This window comes from Takifugu flavidus, chromosome 16, assembly GCF_003711565.1.
Source record: "Takifugu flavidus isolate HTHZ2018 chromosome 16, ASM371156v2, whole genome shotgun sequence".
Taxonomy (NCBI): Eukaryota; Metazoa; Chordata; class Actinopteri; order Tetraodontiformes; family Tetraodontidae; genus Takifugu; species Takifugu flavidus.
Genome location: NC_079535.1, coordinates 3,548,331 through 3,562,738, shown reverse-complemented (window position 1 = coordinate 3,562,738; position 14,408 = coordinate 3,548,331). Strand labels below are relative to the sequence as shown.

Below are 14,408 nucleotides of genomic sequence, written 5' to 3'. Positions count from 1 at the left end.
AGGAATATTACATTTTGATATATTATTTTGTTTTATGTAGGATATTCTGCTAATGAAGGGGGAGGGTGAGGTGAAACTTAATATGACTGTAGGCAAAGGAGAACAGGTCCTAAAACACAAAGGACTGGAGGGACAGGAGATTATTAGCTCACAGCTACAGAGTCTCAAGGATGCTTGGGCTAATATGTTGATGACTTCCATGAGCTGCCACAGGTAAGAAGTGTCTTCTGCCCCATGGTAGTTCAAGGTTTATACAGTTCATAAAACCAACCTCTTACTTTCATTAAAAATATGATTTGCAGTCGGCTGGAGTGGACGGTGGCTCAGTGGAGCAGCTTTCAGGAAAGTAAAGCTCAAATACAACAGTGGATGGAATCAGTTGAGCAGGAGTTTGGAACAACTCTACCTCAGCAACCTGGACTTAAGGAGAAGTGTGCTTTGCTTGAGCGCTTTAGGGCGTTCCAGGTTGATGTCGACGCACATGCATCAGCACTGTCGCGTCTAACGGACAAAGCAGTGGAGATGTATGAAAAAACGGGAGACCAGTCCTTTGGACCAGATGCTCGAGCGGAGCTGAGTGCACATTTTGCTGATATCTCAGCTGTTGTGAAGGTAATGGATTACTAACCAGCAGCACTGAAAACTCTTTTTTACGCTTGATAAGGCATGCAAATAATAACTGGAAGATTGACATCCTCATCGCCTGTAATTATTTCCTTATCTTATCTTATGAAGGCTAAGGTGCAGTCCATGCAAAATATTGTGTCTGAACATGAGCAGTATCTCGATGCTCTGCGAGACTTTAATGACTGGCTGACTTCTGCAAAAGAGGAACTCCAGCGCTGGTCAGACTTGTCAGGAGACTCGGTTTCCATTAAGAGAAAGCTCTCCAAAGTGCAGGTGAGGAATTTCCCATCGCCCTTAAAATGTTGTTAATATTTATAACCCGAACTTAAATACACACTTATGCACTAAAAGATTCAGGACATTACGGCTCCATCTTGCCTTGATTGTTCCTTGTAACTTATTTTAACCTATCAAGTGTTTAGCAGGCCTTGATACTAGATACAGAAGATATGAGGAAATAACAACTGTGGCCATGATGACACCTTTTTCCATTTTCAGGAACTGCTTGACTCAAAGCAGCGAGGAAGAGAGAGACTGAACCGCGTTCAAAGATTTGGAGCAGTGGCAAGGGATCACACTGGGTCAGGGGGCTATGAGGCTATGGAGCGAGAGGAGGCGGCCCTCATGTCCTCATGGGAACAGTGGGAACGTGGGGCCCTGCAGACTCGAGCCAGTTTAGAATCGACCCTTCTCCACATAACCAACTCTGAGCAAGAACTCAACAGGCGATCCACACAACTGGAGCAGGACCTGCAGGCCTTGACTCAGCAGCTACAAGACTGCCATGTGTGCTTGTCTCAAGCAGAGAATAAAAACAATGGAGAAGAAGCCGTTAAAGGCTGGCAGATAGCAAAGGTAGGTCGTGACCTTCATTACCTTACAGTTAAGTCTCAGCATTTCTTTGATAGAAGCAGTGATAGCAGAGGAGGCCTCATTTTATATGATGGTGATGGCAGAGTGAAAGTAAATATATTTTAAGGCTGTTTTTTCCCCTCTTTGATATTTACCTCATAGGACACTTTGGATGAACTTGGCAAAGCTGAACCCATAACCGAAAATCTAAAGACTCAACTCAATGACCTGTGCCGATTTTCCAGAGACATGGGCGCTCAATCTGACAGAGTGTCAGCTGTCATTAAAGAGTACAACAGGTACGGATGCAAAATTTGGACTCCATCACATCAACAAACACACTCTATTACTGATAAATAAGTTAGATATAAAACTTACCTGGCACAGGAACTTTTTTCATTCCTTTCCTTTTTTTCCTAGCCTGAGTCTTCAGGCATCCAGAGAGTGCCAAAGCAAACAAAAACAGCTGGAACAAGGATTCCGCTCAGCCTTCAGAGAGTTCCAACAGTGGTTGGTGAATGCAAAGATTAACACAGCAAAGTGTTTCGACGTGCCACAAAACCTCAACGAGGCCTCTGCAAGTTTGCTAAAGATTCAGGTAGAGTGCATTAGAGAGTTAAATTACCTAGAACACTTATGAAAACTGTTTAAGAACATCATTTTAGCAGCGTGACCCTGACAAAACCTTATCTTAATGTTTAACGTTATCCTCTCTTTTCACCCTCTTAGGAATTTTTGAGTGATCATGAGCAAGGGCAGTCAAAGTTGAACGCTGTCTTAGTTAGCGGTGAGCTCGTCTGTAATGTTACAGCTAAAGAGAAGGTGGAAGCCATTCAGGCTAAAATGAACACTGCCAAAGAGGACTGGAAAAACCTCATGACCAACCTGCACAACAGGGAAATGGGGCTACAAGTGAGGGCGTTGAATTCATCCCCAAAATTAGGGTTTAAAAAAGATCTGCTTTTGTTTGTCAAGGCCAAGTCCCAACAGAGTTCTCATATCACGTTGTGCCTTTCAGAATCTGGTGTCTCAGATGGAAAATTTTGAGGCCTGTGCTGAGCCCCTTCAGGACTGCCTTAATGCTACAGAACAGGTGGTACAGGAGAGCAGCACAAGGCTTCATGACCTTACAGGCAAGAAAGAGGAGCTTCACAAGCTACAGGTACTTGTATTACCTATCTGCCCGCAGCACTGCTCATGCTCACAGCCCCTCATATTTAAGTGCCAGGTCCTGTTATTGCTTGAGTATCATTCCTGTCATTTGCAAAAATCCCTAAACTTGCCAAATGTCTGCCTATTTTCTATTTTACTGGCATCTTTCTCCTCTTTTTCAGCTGCTCTCTTAACTGTCGAGGTCAATAATTTATATAGATTTTTTTTTAAAATTGCTTTTAGAATACATTTATAATTTTTAAAACTTAGGTCTTGGTTGCACGCCATGTCCATCAAAAGCTTCTCAGGCATCCCATCACTTTGCTTTTCTTTTCATGTTGCCATCTCTAACTCTACAACCTTTCTCTGAATTTTACTGTCCTTATTGTGCGTGTCAGCTTGCATGCCTCTTTGCTAACCTGCTTGTGCTCTTCCAGTCTGTGCTTGAGGAGTTAGCTTCTCTTGAAATTCAGCTGAACAAGCTGAGAGAGAAGGCCCAGCTGCTGTGGGATGAACATGCGGCCGGCAAGGGTTTTGTGCATCGTGTCGCACAGCTCTCTGCTCAGTACCTAGCTTTAACCAACTTGACCAAGGTACAGTAATGCCTTCAGATCTGCCTGTACACGGGGGCTTTTCTAGGGGAAAGTGCTTGAAAGCAGACAATGGATCGAGCGCTACATAATTTTACAGATGATAACTAGGGAAGGTATCGATTTTGCAACCCTATACTTCTATTAGAATTGTATTTTAATATAATTTGCTAAACAGCAAAGCTGTATGTGGAGTTTAAAGCAGCTATTTGCAGGGGATGAAGGAGATGAACTCCATTTCCATGCCATTAATGGCTGTTGGAATCTGGTTGTGATCATGGTTTCAATGATTGCTTTTACTGGTTTTGCAGGAGAAAGCATCACGGATTGACCGAATTGTCTCTGAGCACCAGCTTTTCTCCCAGGGATTGAAGGAGCTGCAGAATTGGGTGGCTGACACTAGCCACATGCTGCACACATACTGCGCACCCACCGCTGACAAAAATATTCTTGATAGCAGGATGATCAAGCTGGAGGTATAAAAAATCCCCTATATTCCACACAAGAATATAACATTCAAATTACTTTGTAAAAATGTGACAAGTCCACATATGTGAACACCACACCAGGCTTTATTGACTGCTCGTCAAGAGAAAGAGATTCAGCTTAAAATGCTGATTACCAGAGGTGAGTCAGTTCAGAGAAACACATCAGCAGAGGGAGTGCCTGTGGTCCAAAAGCAAATTCAGGACCTAAAGGATTCCTGGGATGCCCTGCTGTCTGTTTCAATCCACTGCAAAAGGTAACTAAGTACACATTTAAACAGTTGATATAAGTGTGTGTTACTTGCGTTTCTATACAAGTTGTTGCAAAATCTTTAAACCTACAAAATATAATGGTTCTATACACAACTTAAGCAATAAGTACTTTATACTATGTAACAAGGCGGTCTCCTAGCTACCTGGTACTATTTGGCTCAATGACTGTATCAACCGCAGTGATGTTATCTGACTTGTTTTTGCTCTTCTAAACAATAGTCAACTGGAGGGTTCCCTGTCCCAGTGGACCAGTTACCAGGAGGATGTACGCCAGTTTGTTGCATGGTTGGAGCATGTGGAGGAGAGCCTCAACCCAGCTGAAAAACATTGCCCTGAGATGAGAGACAAAACTGCTAATCTAAGCAAGGCCAAGGTACTTTTCATTCAGATTGCGTAATAGTGTGTTATACTGCATAGGCAGAATCCACATTTGCTAAAATAGGCTTGAATCATTTAGCTGCAGCTTGAAATAGTTTGCAGACTTGGTGAATTGTAGACTCCCTCTTTTTGATTTCAGTTGCTTTATGAGGAGGTTCTTAGTCATAATACTCTGCTGGACACCATTACTGCAAAGAGTGCCTGCATCTCTGAGAACTTTGTCACCCAACTGGAGCTGCAAGATCTGCAAGAGCGATATAATGCTGTGAAAGACAATGCCATGGTAACAAAAGAATAAAAGGAAAAAAAATGTTCACTGTATTTCAACTATAGAAGTAATAGGAAATGAATTTTCATAATTTCTGTCTTCAGAGAGCCGTAGGTAAAGCAGAAGAGCTGGTGAAAGCTCACCAGGAATATCAGCATGGACTCCATACATTTGAAGACTGGTTGGAAGAGGAACAAGAGAAGCTTGGCTGTTATACACAGCTAGAGGGTGAAGTTGAATTGCTTGAGGAGACTCTGCAAAAGCTGCAGGTATGAACAGTTGAACTCCCTGCACTGTTACATAAAATGTAAAAAAGTACTTTCCAATGAATACTGTGAAAATGATAAGCACCATCTCTGGAACTTCAGGAACTTCAGTGCCACTGTACAGAAGGCCAGGCTTTGCTCAACACACTGCTGGTCAGTAGAGAACTGGTCATTCCCTGGGGCCTACCTCAGATTGAAGACCGAAGACTGGAGACTCTGCAACAGGAGTGGAGGTTGTATCAGGCCCAACTGGTCGACACCCGGGGTCAGCTTAACAGCAGTCTGGCCAAGCTCCGGCAGATAGAGCAGAAGTTTCAGTGTCTTGACAGCTGGCTTAAAGGCATGGAGACCAAAGCACAACTGCGTAACAACCGACAATCAGACCGTGCCACTAAAGACGCTCAACTTCAGTTAATAAAGGTCAGGCACTTTCACATAGAAGCTATTCAAACGTTAATGTCGAGCACCGTTTTAGGAATATGTAAATTTTGTCACAGTGATGTTATTAGAAGAGACAAATGTTGGTGTAAAAAAACAATTATTGGAACCATAATTATAATGAAAACAATAATTGAAATAGATTTTTTTTTTATTGTTCATGTATGAGCAGAGCTGGCAGGAGGAAGTGATGGTTTACCAAGAAGAGATGGAGGGCCTCAGTCTTTTGGCTCAACAGGTTATGGATGAGACTCATATTAGCAGCCAAATCAGTACCAGAGCCACCAAGATTACCGCCCGTTACCATATTCTGCTTCTGCATCTGCTGGTAATATTTTAGCAACTGTACACTGCTAACACCAACACATTGTTATGAATGTTTCTATAATGTAGCTCTGTATAGTAAAATACATATGCTTACAAACTTCATCTATCTTGTTAAGACTTATCAATCCAGGCAGACTGAGAATCATACACATAATCATCCACTATAAAAGATAATAAAATATGAAAACTTATTTTAATGGTTAAAACTTTTAATAATGACCCTCAAAGCAGTGCAAAATGTTTGAAATTGTTAAAATTTGTATTTTCCTCTTTCCTTTTTTTCTTTATACTTTAGGAGACAATCAAACAGCTTCAGGAAGAGCTTTCATGCATTGACGAGGCACAGAGTGTTTTTACCATTTTCTCTGAGTGGCTCAACACAGTTCAGAAGAATTTTAACACTGTGGCTGTCCCCATTAATGCAGTGGAACGCCTTCCAATGGAGAAAAAGATGAAAAAACTAGAGGTACCCTTTCTAATAACCCAGTGAATTTCTGATTGCTTGGACATTTTTTTCATTCATTTGCTCCTTTACTATAGATACCGGTACATGCTTTTGATAAGTAAAGGCCCCCAACACTGCAATAAATTTAAATATATTTTGAATCTTTTAGGCTCTTCAGACAGACATGGAACAGGGTCACATTTACTTGAAAACAATGAAAGAGAAATCTGAGAAAGCCATGGCATTCTTGGAGGAGCCTGAAGCAGAGCAGCTGAGGGATGAGGTGGACACTTACTTCCTCCAATTACAAGAGCTAATGGACACTCTGCGTACAGAGCATAGCTCCCTCGAGAAGTGTATATCACTCTCTAAGGACTTTTTGGACAAATACAAGGCCCAGACACAGTGGCTTATTGAGACCAAGAACTTTTTGCTATCCAGTGTGGAGCCTAAAGCTGAACTTTACCAGAAGAAAGCTCAGCTAGCAAAGTACAAGGTAACGTGTCCTAATCTACTTTTTCTTTCTATGTGAAATAGACATGTGAATTTCAATATGCTCATGTATAATATTCTCCTCATTTCCTTTATGTACAGACAATCCAGCAGACAGTACAGTCCCATGAGTCAGCATTAAAATCTGTCTTTGAAAAAGGACAGGCTCTGCTGGACATAGTCCATGATACCACCATTAGTGACAATATGAAAAAGATGCAGGCTGACTACCAAGACATCTGCTTAGCTGCAAAGGTTTGAGCAGTATTAAATTGTTATTTTTGGTAATGTATGTGGGAAAGGAATGGTTAGATGATGCAAGCTCATAAATTCATATATTATTTCAGCCATGATGCTTTTTTTATTCAAACATTGGAAAATATCTCATGTCTGGACCACATTTGGCTAATATACAATGCATGTACATGTCTTGTGTGTTGGGTAACAGACCCAGGTCCAAAACTTTGTTGAGTGGGTGAAGGAACATGAGGATTACAACAGTGAACTGCAAGAGGTTGAAAAGTGGCTGTTACAGATGTCTGGCAGACTGGTCACCTCGGATTCTATGCAGACCAGCAACATGGAGATGGCCACTCAGCAACTTGCTCGACATAAGGTAACACAGCAACACAGTCAAATCACAGTTTAAACTGTAAATTTGCATTTTGTTGCATTATTGTATGAATTTTTGTAAAATGACACATTACATTTTATCTGGGTTTTTATTTAGGCATTGATGGAAGAGATAACCAGTTTTGAAGAGCGACTTATAAACTTAAAGCTAAAAGGAGATGATCTTGTAGCCAGTTGTACAGCTCAAGTTCAAGCCAGGATCAGCCAACAAGTGCAGTCTCACCAGCAAGGAACCAGAGACAGCTACTCAGCCATTTGCAGCACTGCCCAACGCGTGAGTTGATCAAGCTGAACCCAACACTTACTTAGATATGACAAACATAATGTTCTCACTTTAAAAGTTTTTCCTCTCTTTGTTCAATAGCTCTACCAGAGCCTTGACCGGGAACTGCAGAAACATGTCAGTCATCAGGACACTCTCCAACAATGCGAAACTTGGCTTATCACTGTGCAGGAGGAGCTTCAGTCAAATGATCAGGGACCATCAGGTCTGCAGGAAGCACTGAAACAGGTGACATAGAATATCTTGTTCACACTTTGAATTAGTTATGCTTTCCATGACAACTTTCTTTTATTTTCATCCTCACAGGTGAAGCAGTACAGGGCCCTTCAGGAGCAAGCCAGCACGTACCTGGACTTGGTGTGCTCAGTGTGTGACTTATCCGATGATGCCGTGAGAGTTGCAGCTGCTCAGGTCCAACAAATAAAACTTACGGTCAGTCACATCCCTGCTTATTCTTAGCAAAAGCATAAAGCAAAATGATCTCAATACTTACCATAATATGCATATTTGAGCCACAGATAGAGGAAAGGATGTCCAATGCCCAGGAGCTTTCTGAAGGTTGGAGGGAGATTAAAGAACAGAAGCAAGAGCTGACTAACTTCTTCCAAGATGTGGAACAGCAGCTGCTTAGCTTCTCAAGAAGGCCTGCAGAGTTGGAGACAAAAATAGCTCAAAACATGCTGTCACAAGTCAAGGTAGGGAACATTCTGTCTATGGATTGTCTATGGATAAGAATGCAGTTTATTTATTATGGTTGCCTGTTCATTATTCTAAGATTCGGGTCATGGTGTGTTGGGATTAAAAACATTTCCTCTCACTGTTGGGCAGTTTTTGAGATTATCAATTCTATTGTTTATGATGCAGGAATATAGCCATCAATTAGAGACTAAACAGAACATCCTGACCAAGATGAAAGAGACTGTCAGAAAACTGACCAGGGGCCAAGATTCTCCAGAACATGCTGAGATTGACCATCTGAGCCACTCTTGGTTGGAGCTCTGTCATCAAGCCAAGAAGCTGCAGATGCAGAGAGAAGAGGATCTGCAGAGGTCCAGTGAATACCATGACTGCATTGGTGCTGTGGAGGCACTCTTTGAGCAGGTGTCTAAAGAGTGGGACAGTCTAGCCAGGTTTGCTTCCGCATTCATTTGATGCTGTTTGCTCTGATTCCAATAATTTATTGACCATGTTTCATTAACTTTGACTTTGGCACAGGACTGATGCTGAAAGTTCATCTCAGCATCTGGAGGCTTTACGGAAGCTGGCAGCAAGTCTGGAAGACCAAAAAAGTACTCTTGAGGACCTGAAGGAGCAAAAACAGAAAGTTATTCAGTATTTGAACTTGGATGACAAGGAGCTGGTGAAAGAGCAGATCAGCCACTTTGAGCAACGATGGTCTCAAATGCAAAGTTTAATTGAGAGGAAAATCCAGGATTCTGTCATGACGTTTGAAGATATGGCCCAAATTGAGGCTCGTTTAAAAGAGGCGCGGGAATGGGCAGAGGAACAACAGCCTGCCCTGTCTGAGGCCATGAAAATGAGCCCTCCTCCAGAGCTGGCCCAGAGCTTCCTTTTTGACCATCTGAGCATCTGCAGTGAGTTGGAAGCCAAACAGCTCCTGCTGGCACAGGCCACTGCTGATGCTGATAGGGTGCTGGCACGGCTGGGCCTCAGTGAACGACAACATTTGCAACACCTCATTACAGACACTCAAAATGAGGTGGAATCTCTGAGTGTGAAGGTTGCACAGCGCAGAAAACATCTCAGCAAGGCATTCACAGAGCGAACACAGTTCCTAATGGCTGTGGGCCAATCCATTTCCTGGGTCCAGCAAAATGAAAAGAAGGCCCAGGCAGAGGAGTATATTGCTCTGCTTCCTGAAGACCTGGCCAAGCAGGTCAGAACTTGCAGGAACATCCAGAGCAGCCTGAAAGCCTATCAGAGTGAGTTGACCTCTTTGTGGTCTCAGGGGAGGGACCTGATGAGGGATGCCAGTGAAGAGGAGAGGAATGAGATCCTCACAAAGTTGCAGGAGTTACAAAATATCTTTGACAAAACATTGCATAGATGTGGGCAGAAGCTTCAGGAGCTTGAAAAAGTCTTTGTGTCCAGAAAGTATTTTAAGAGCGATCTGGAAAAGATCTGTCTGTGGATAAAGCAAGCAGATATTGTTACATTCCCTGAAATCAATCTGATGGTTGGAGACCCTGAACTGGAAATGCAGCTCCTAAAATATCAACACATAGTTGAACAAGCGGTCGAATATGAAAATCTTCTTCTAATTGTGCAAAGAGCTGGACAAGAAATATTGCCTAGTTTAAATGAGGTAGACCACTGCTATTTGGATGAAAAGCTCAACAGTCTCCCCCTACAGTATAATAGCATATTAGCATTAGCCAAGGAAAAACAAGAAAAAATCCAGCAGGCCATTCTCACAAGAAACGAGTACACCTCTTTTATCGACGTCACTTATAAAGCACTGAAAGAACTCGAGGAACAGTTTAATACCCTCAGCATCCAACCAGGAGGATTACATACTGAAGAGGTTATCAGTTTGCAGAATGATTATAAAGCAATCCAGACAGACCTGAGTAACCTGGGTCTGGCAGTGAGTGAACTAAACCAGAAGAAAGAGGCCTTCCGTAGTACTGGTCAACCATGGTGCCCAGAGGAAATGACCCAGCTTGTGAGCTTGTACAATGGTTTAAAACGACTGATTGAACAGAAAGTGGAGCATCTCGATGAGACACTGGAGTCATTCGAGGACCACAAGGCGATGGCTTTGCAGATGGACTCCGAATTAAAGGCTACTAAAGAGCAGCTGGTAAAAGTTAATGCAGAAACACAGTCGGCCGAGGAGAGGCTGAAGAACTATCATGCTCTGGCAGGAAGTCTCCAGAGTGCTAATTCTCACTTATCAAGGCTAATGGAGCAGATGGACTCACTTGCACCCCGTGTGGACCAAGCAGCCCATGATGCCTCCAAAGAGCAAGTGGTTCTGTGGCAAGAGGAGCTGCGATCATTGCAGTCTGCTGTAGGTGAATTAATCGAAGAGTGTGAGATTAGGTTTGTCCAGAGTAAAGACTTTGAAACGGAGATGAAAAGGACATTAGACTGGCTCCAGCAGGTCAGAGATGAACTGGGAAGTGGTGTGATTGTTGACGTGCGGGTGGAAAAGGTGCAGGAGGAGATCAGAAAACAGCAAATCATGCAAGAAGAAGTGCAGTCCCGTCTAAGAATAGTTGCGTCCCTCAGTAGCAGGGAAAAACAGAAGTATGTCAGTGTGAATGAACTTGTCCCAGAGCACGTGGATACAAGCCTCGAAGAGATGGCAAAACTACAGGCAGATGTTCAGAAAGCATTGAGCTCCAGACAGGTGAGCCATTACATTTTTACACAATACATTTTTGCCAAGTAATAAGCTGTGTCTGTTTTAGTTTCTGTTGCAATTCTATTTCCCATTGTGTTCTATATTTGATTGTATTTTCCAGATAACCCTTGAAGATGCTCTGGTGTTATGCCAGAAGTACCATTTCAGGATGCAGTCTGCCTGTGAATGGCTAGAGGACGCTGTGTCCTTCCTGCAGCAGGCTAGCCTGGGCGTGGATGTGGAGAACTATGAGGAATGTCTCCGACAACAGCTGGACATTATGGCCACAGAGCAGGAGTTCCTCATCCATTTGGATGAGTTGCAGGCCCTGGTGCCTCACTTGGAGTCTATAGTTAATCCAGTAGCGAAAGAACAGCTTCACATCAGTGTGGAATCTGCAAGGCAAAGAGGCGTAGAAGTTCGAGATCAGCTCCACTGTCACCAGGATGTCCTCCATAGGTAGTTAGGATAAAATGAGGGATGACTAATTGCTAATGAGGAATGAACAGTATGTTTGATGGCACCTTTTTCTAAAATACTTTTGTCTTTACTAGTTGTGTGGCTCAGTGGAAGTCGTACCAAGAAGCAAGGCAGACTGTCATTGAGCTCATGAATGAGGCTGAAAAGAAGCTGACTGAATTTTCTACTGCGAAAGCAGCCACAAGCCAAGAGGCTGAAGACAAACTATGCAGTCATCGAGTATGAGAGGCCAACACAGGCTTTTTCTTTAAAATCTGGCTCTGTCTTTAAAATAGGAATGCTGGTTTTGATGGGTTTTTTTTTAATAGTCTCTAGTGTCGCTGGTGAATGGCTTTCAAGAAAAGCTGAGTGGTTTAGAGGAGCAAGCTGCCAAACTGGAGCTGGTGGCAAGTGATGCCAGCAAGGCTACCATCAGCCGCTCAATGACCACTGTGTGGCAGCGCTGGACTCGGCTGCGCAGTGTGGCACGAGGCCAAGAGAGTGTGCTTGAGGACACGGCACAGGAATGGAGGACCTTCAGAGATAAGGTACACTAATATAAACTCAGATACTCGTGAATCATGTGGATAAATTTGTTCATGATTTCATTTTTATATATATCTACAGCCACAAAGCAATTAGTGCGTCACATTTTTGTTTTTACAGATGAAAAAGGTGAGAGCAGTTTCTGATGAACTGCACAGTCGTTTTCCTGACACGTCTGTGGAAAAGGCATCCAAAGCCACCCTACAGTCCCTTTTGGATCAACACGACTTCCTCAGCCAAGATTTGGAACGAGAGCTCTCGTCCCTCACGCTGCTGCGTCAGTATGCTCTTAGTCTGCTGCACGATGTGGAAGTTCCTTCACCAACAAATGAGCAAGATGAGTTGCCTGGGCTGAAGGAGATCAGATGTGTGCAAGATAAAATGGAAAGGTAGAAGGAAGATCAAATGGCACAATGCTGATTTAGTCATTTTTAGTCATCCCCCCAAAAAAACAAAAAAAAGAATCCTTTTTCTGGTGCTTCTTGGAACGTATTGTCTTTGCCTTCAGCCTCCTCACACAGTCCAGGACCCAGAGGGCCCATGCTGTTCAGGAGCTGAGAGACAGAGATGAGGTGGAGAAGGAACTCAGTGTCGTAAAAATCTGGATTCAGGAGACAAGAGAGCTCCTTCTCAATCCAACACAAGATATTGATTTTCTGCTGCAGGAGCTTGAGGTATACCACACATCATCTCTTAGAAATCGATTTCCCACCATGCTAAGCATTAATATTATTATACGTTATTGTGTCAAGCTTGAGAAGAGTGATGGGTGATCTACATTTTGCACTTAGGTTGTACATGGAGATGTGATCACCTATCGTCAGAACGTAGATAAATTAGCTGAGCAGCAGCAAAGCAAGTATCTGGACTTGTACACCATATTGCCTTCTGAAATTTCCATGCAACTGGCTGAAGTCTCACTTGCACTGGGGGCCATTGAAGATCAGGTACTGTGGCCTTTAGAGTAGCCTGTCTGATTTTAAGTTGTGCAATTCAACTAATGTAGCAGTTTCCTGTGTTACAGGTTCTTTCAAAAGAGAGAGAAATTCAGAGAACCAAAGAAATAAATGAGGACATCAGTTCCCAAATCCATGACGTCTCTGAAAAACTCAGAGCTGTTTCTGTCAAATTCAAGGAAAAATCTCCCGATGTTGATCATGCCAAAGAAGAGGTCAAGGTTGGTTTTCAGTCCATACTGTTGAATTTTCAATCACTGATGGTTTGGTGTCATTTAGGCCTAATGTATATACTAAAACGTAAAAAATGATGGTGTTGTAATTATTTTACTCAGAGCCTGTCTGAGAACTTGGAAGGTTGTGGTTGTGTTCTCGCTGAACTGGATTCTGCTGTGCAAGATTTTGGGCGCAGGAATCCCTTCCTGGCCAAGCAGCTGAGTGATTCTATAAGCAAGCTATCAGAAATGCATCACAACAGTTCTCGGCTCGCTGATTGTAGAAATAACTGGATCAAAAAGGTTTGATTAGCACTCTAGCATACAAAACAGCCGTTTTCAAAACTGTGTATTGAATACGTTCCTATTTCCTATTGTTCTTGTTGCTGTTTAGGCTGTTTGTTACATAGATGAATACAATGAAATGCTGGACTTTATCATAAGATGGTCAGAGAAAGCCAAAAGTCTGCTAAGGGCAAATATCATCTGGAACTCCTCTGGTCATCTGCAGGAGCAGATACGATTGTGCCAGGTGACACGAGTCTTTTTAATAAGCTGGAGAGGGTTTGAAAGGGATAATTTTCACAAGGTCCTTTTAATGACTGTCAGCTATTTTGGTCTTCAGGCTGTACTTCGTGAATCCCGTGAGCTCCATGGAGACTTGGAATCAATGGCAGAGAAAGTGGAGCTCCTCTCTGAGGTGCTACAAGTTGAGTCTATGAGCCAGCAGGTTTGTGAACTAAGTCGACACACCGAGGAGCTGCAACAAAGCATTAAAATGCGCCTACAAAGCTTGGAGGATGCAAATAAGGTGCAACACCCTGACCAAACACGCATAAATCACACCTCATGTTAGATGTATAGTGTAATATTTGTGTACTTTTTTAGACTATGGAAGCTCTGGAGTATGAAGTTAAAGCCCTACAGATTGCTCTGGAGCAGGTCCAAGCCACACTGACCTCACCAGAGTTGGCACGCCAGAGCCTCAAAGAACAGCTGTTTCAGAGACAAGTAATCACACCACATTGGCATCATCCAGAAAACACTTTACAAACAAATATACAAATATACTATATAAACTTTTCTTGTGTTTGTAGCGTCTTTTGGCCGATATGGAGAGTCTCAAGCAGCAGGTACAGGCAGTGCAGATGTGTCAGAGTGCTTTGCAGGTCCCTGAGGAGGTGATGCCCAACCTTGCAATCTGCCGCACAGCATTGCGTTTGCAGCAAGAAGCCAGTCAGCTGCAGCATGTGGCTATTCAGCAATGTAACATCCTACAGGTAGATTGTGCTCCTGCCAAATTCTGATTCAGATCTATTCTCATAGACAAAGTCAATTAAGAAAAAATGTTTT

General features: G+C 42.9%; 1 protein-coding gene across 15 annotated transcripts in view; it reads left to right on the top strand.

Annotated features, from left to right (window-relative positions):
* syne1b (spectrin repeat containing, nuclear envelope 1b) overlaps positions 1-14,408 on the top strand; it is a 58,419-nt gene that overhangs the window by 23,316 nt on the left and 20,695 nt on the right. For 14 of the 15 annotated variants that reach the window (XM_057058488.1, XM_057058480.1, XM_057058489.1 and 11 more), the window contains 38 exons: positions 41-213; positions 303-612; positions 736-900; positions 1,126-1,482; positions 1,642-1,778; positions 1,900-2,077; positions 2,209-2,391; positions 2,498-2,641; positions 3,069-3,224; positions 3,533-3,697; positions 3,791-3,963; positions 4,199-4,352; positions 4,497-4,640; positions 4,730-4,894; positions 4,994-5,311; positions 5,502-5,657; positions 5,952-6,122; positions 6,271-6,597; positions 6,696-6,848; positions 7,042-7,209; positions 7,324-7,500; positions 7,591-7,737; positions 7,816-7,941; positions 8,028-8,204; positions 8,374-8,639; positions 8,725-10,885; positions 11,001-11,338; positions 11,434-11,578; positions 11,668-11,886; positions 12,005-12,273; positions 12,393-12,558; positions 12,676-12,831; positions 12,909-13,061; positions 13,176-13,358; positions 13,450-13,587; positions 13,681-13,866; positions 13,944-14,066; positions 14,153-14,335. In XM_057058488.1, the coding sequence (XP_056914468.1) occupies positions 41-213; positions 303-612; positions 736-900; positions 1,126-1,482; positions 1,642-1,778; positions 1,900-2,077; positions 2,209-2,391; positions 2,498-2,641; positions 3,069-3,224; positions 3,533-3,697; positions 3,791-3,963; positions 4,199-4,352; positions 4,497-4,640; positions 4,730-4,894; positions 4,994-5,311; positions 5,502-5,657; positions 5,952-6,122; positions 6,271-6,597; positions 6,696-6,848; positions 7,042-7,209; positions 7,324-7,500; positions 7,591-7,737; positions 7,816-7,941; positions 8,028-8,204; positions 8,374-8,639; positions 8,725-10,885; positions 11,001-11,338; positions 11,434-11,578; positions 11,668-11,886; positions 12,005-12,273; positions 12,393-12,558; positions 12,676-12,831; positions 12,909-13,061; positions 13,176-13,358; positions 13,450-13,587; positions 13,681-13,866; positions 13,944-14,066; positions 14,153-14,335 (9,210 nt within the window). The remainder of the gene's footprint in view (positions 1-40; positions 214-302; positions 613-735; positions 901-1,125; positions 1,483-1,641; positions 1,779-1,899; positions 2,078-2,208; positions 2,392-2,497; positions 2,642-3,068; positions 3,225-3,532; positions 3,698-3,790; positions 3,964-4,198; positions 4,353-4,496; positions 4,641-4,729; positions 4,895-4,993; positions 5,312-5,501; positions 5,658-5,951; positions 6,123-6,270; positions 6,598-6,695; positions 6,849-7,041; positions 7,210-7,323; positions 7,501-7,590; positions 7,738-7,815; positions 7,942-8,027; positions 8,205-8,373; positions 8,640-8,724; positions 10,886-11,000; positions 11,339-11,433; positions 11,579-11,667; positions 11,887-12,004; positions 12,274-12,392; positions 12,559-12,675; positions 12,832-12,908; positions 13,062-13,175; positions 13,359-13,449; positions 13,588-13,680; positions 13,867-13,943; positions 14,067-14,152; positions 14,336-14,408) is intronic. The other variant, XM_057058484.1, reaches the window with a different exon arrangement.